Raw genomic sequence first — 2,500 nt, forward strand, 5'->3', positions numbered from 1 at the left:
GGCGGACGCCTTACCACTAGGCCAACCGAAAGATTGACATGGGTGTCATTACCGCAATTAGTTTAGAAGAGAACACAATCCACTGTGCAAGAAATGAGCCAGACCGTTGAGTTTTGGTATGTGTCCAGGTGGAAGCACGCTCTATTCCAGCCAGGAACTAGGACAGAGCTACCGGGATTCACTACAGAGTCCACACAGGAAGGATGATAATTACATAATAATTCCAGGTAACGTCAGCTTACCCAAAAGAGGTCGTTCTTCTACCGCTCTCGTCTCGGAACCTGAAGAAATGAACATATGCCAACCTCAGATCAGTGTATGTCCTAAGTAACACAACCAATGTGAATTGAACATTTTCCCGTTTAGGAATAACAGACAGACAGACAGACAGACAGACAGACAGACAGAGACAGACAGACAGACAGACAGACAGACAGACAGACAGACAGACAGACAGACAGACAGACAGACAGACAGACAGACAGACAGACAGACAGACAGACAGACAGACAGACAGACTAACTAACTGGCTGACTGACTCACTGACTGATCGACATACAGGTCAAAACAATTATTAATAAACCTAAGAGTAAAGAAATGGAATGAACGCCAGTACGACAGTTTTTGTTGGAACACTCACAATCTTCAGATAACGAACAATCTTTAACAGGCTCTTTCGCAAAAAGCGGTATTTGAAAAAGTCTCTACTTCATGGTTTGAAATAAGACACTTTTTGTTCACCATCTTCCCCCCTCCCATTCTTCTTTATTCGTCATCTAATTCGTGTTTAAAAATACCTTCCCTTTTGTGTAAACAATCCTATACACCCCCAAACATCTGTCAAGGATTTGACAAGGGAAAACAGCAGCCAGCCACTTGAACACATACTCAAAACCAACAGCCAGGCTACTTTTTGTAATGAGTACGTTTATCATGAGTGATTTTTGGTAGGTGTCCAAGTGGACGGATGTTCTTAATCCATGTAAACGCCTGGTCATGTTGTGTGGTTGAGGACACGACTTTAATTTTTACAAGGACGGAGGTTGTAAACAGAACGAGACACATTTCTCATACCTTCCATGACGCCATTCTCATGTTCCGCTGCATCCCGGCGCCTCCGTTGTGGCTGATTCTGGCGCTTCAGCACTGAAAACATGGCGTTCACATCTGACAATACAATATGTTTATACCCTAATGCATAATAAAAAATTAAAAAAACACCCCAGAAAATACAACAAAATCAAGGAAGGTGAGTTATCAAAAAATTGTATGGTATACATAAATATAAAATAAGTAAGGAATTTCTTTTTTATAAGTAATAATAGGAATAATCTTGCATGTAAATTTGTTTTATGCTTGCAATTAAGTGCCTTACATTTGTGTATACAACAAGTTGTGTTGGTTGAGCATACATTACGACTGTCAGAAAAGACACGAACAAAACCAACAATTGTCCACAAGCAATAAACAAACGAGCTACAGAAAGAACAATCAAACTTAAACACTATTTTCTTTTGGAAGTTAACAAACTTAACAGTAATAATGAAGTAACGAACCAAAACCAAATGAAGCAGTGTTGGTTTCAGCAATGTTTTTTTTAAGGGATTAAACAAATAATAAAAGGAATGATATTTTCAAAGAGAAAAGGGTTCAAATTATGAAAACGCATGAGTTAAAATTAAAAAACCATTATATATAAAAGTAAATTTTACCTGCTCCATCGGCGACTAGCAAGGCCAAGGCAGCCAGGGCGATGGACAAGGCAACACGCATTATGAACAGTAATTCTCACTCCAATTTCTCACTCTCACTATACCATCGAATTTTTTCAGGCGTCCAGACTGTAGCTTAAAGTCCCCACACCTGCCTCCGATGCCACAAACAATGACGGTCATTTTGGCGTGGCTTTAAATAAGGACAAGTGGGCCACGTTGCGATTAGAAGAATCTTTGTGCACGTGCGAGAGTTTACTTTGCATCGGAAACGGGTTTCTCTGTGTGACTACTTGTGCAAAGCTTGGCAGGTGGCTGCGTGGTCAAATGTCAGAAGTGATAAACACAATTTTCGATAATAAATCCAGATAATAAATCATGCAGTATACACTGACAATTTCATTTTATTATATCCACGGTGTCATCTTTTTGCGAATACGCATGTGCATATTTTCGATCCAGGGTCAGCCAGCACTTTTGTCACCGATTAAATATTTGCTGGGTCGAATTTGTAATTTCCACAGTAGGAGCAGTACGCCGTGTGATACGTGTGTTCTGATAGGTTCAAATGGGTTAGTAAACAATTGAAGTGTTCGTAAATCATTAAATAAACAACACGTAAGAGCGCAGCTTGTGTGTGTGTGTGTGTGTGTGTGTGTGTGTGTGTGTGTGTGTGTGTGTGTGTGTGTGTGTGTGTGTGTGTGTGTGTGTGTGTGTGTGTGTGTGTGTGTGTGTGTGTGTGTGTGTGTGTGTGTGTGTGTGTGCGCGCGTGTGTGTGTATGCCTGTG

General features: G+C 40.6%; 1 protein-coding gene across 1 annotated transcript in view; it reads right to left on the reverse strand.

Moving 5' to 3' along the window:
- The window catches only part of LOC138974793 (histone H1-like), a 5,515-nt gene extending 3,237 nt beyond the window's left edge, over positions 1-2,278 (reverse strand). The window contains exons 1-3 of the mRNA XM_070347522.1: positions 1,713-2,278; positions 1,075-1,146; positions 243-281 (exon numbers count right to left, since the gene is read on the reverse strand). Of these exons, the coding sequence (XP_070203623.1) occupies positions 243-281; positions 1,075-1,146; positions 1,713-1,773 (172 nt within the window). The 5' untranslated portion in view covers positions 1,774-2,278. The remainder of the gene's footprint in view (positions 1-242; positions 282-1,074; positions 1,147-1,712) is intronic.
- Positions 2,279-2,500: the final 222 nt, after the last annotated feature.

This window comes from Littorina saxatilis, linkage group LG8 (assembly GCF_037325665.1).
Source record: "Littorina saxatilis isolate snail1 linkage group LG8, US_GU_Lsax_2.0, whole genome shotgun sequence".
NCBI classification, from domain to species: Eukaryota; Metazoa; Mollusca; class Gastropoda; order Littorinimorpha; family Littorinidae; genus Littorina; species Littorina saxatilis.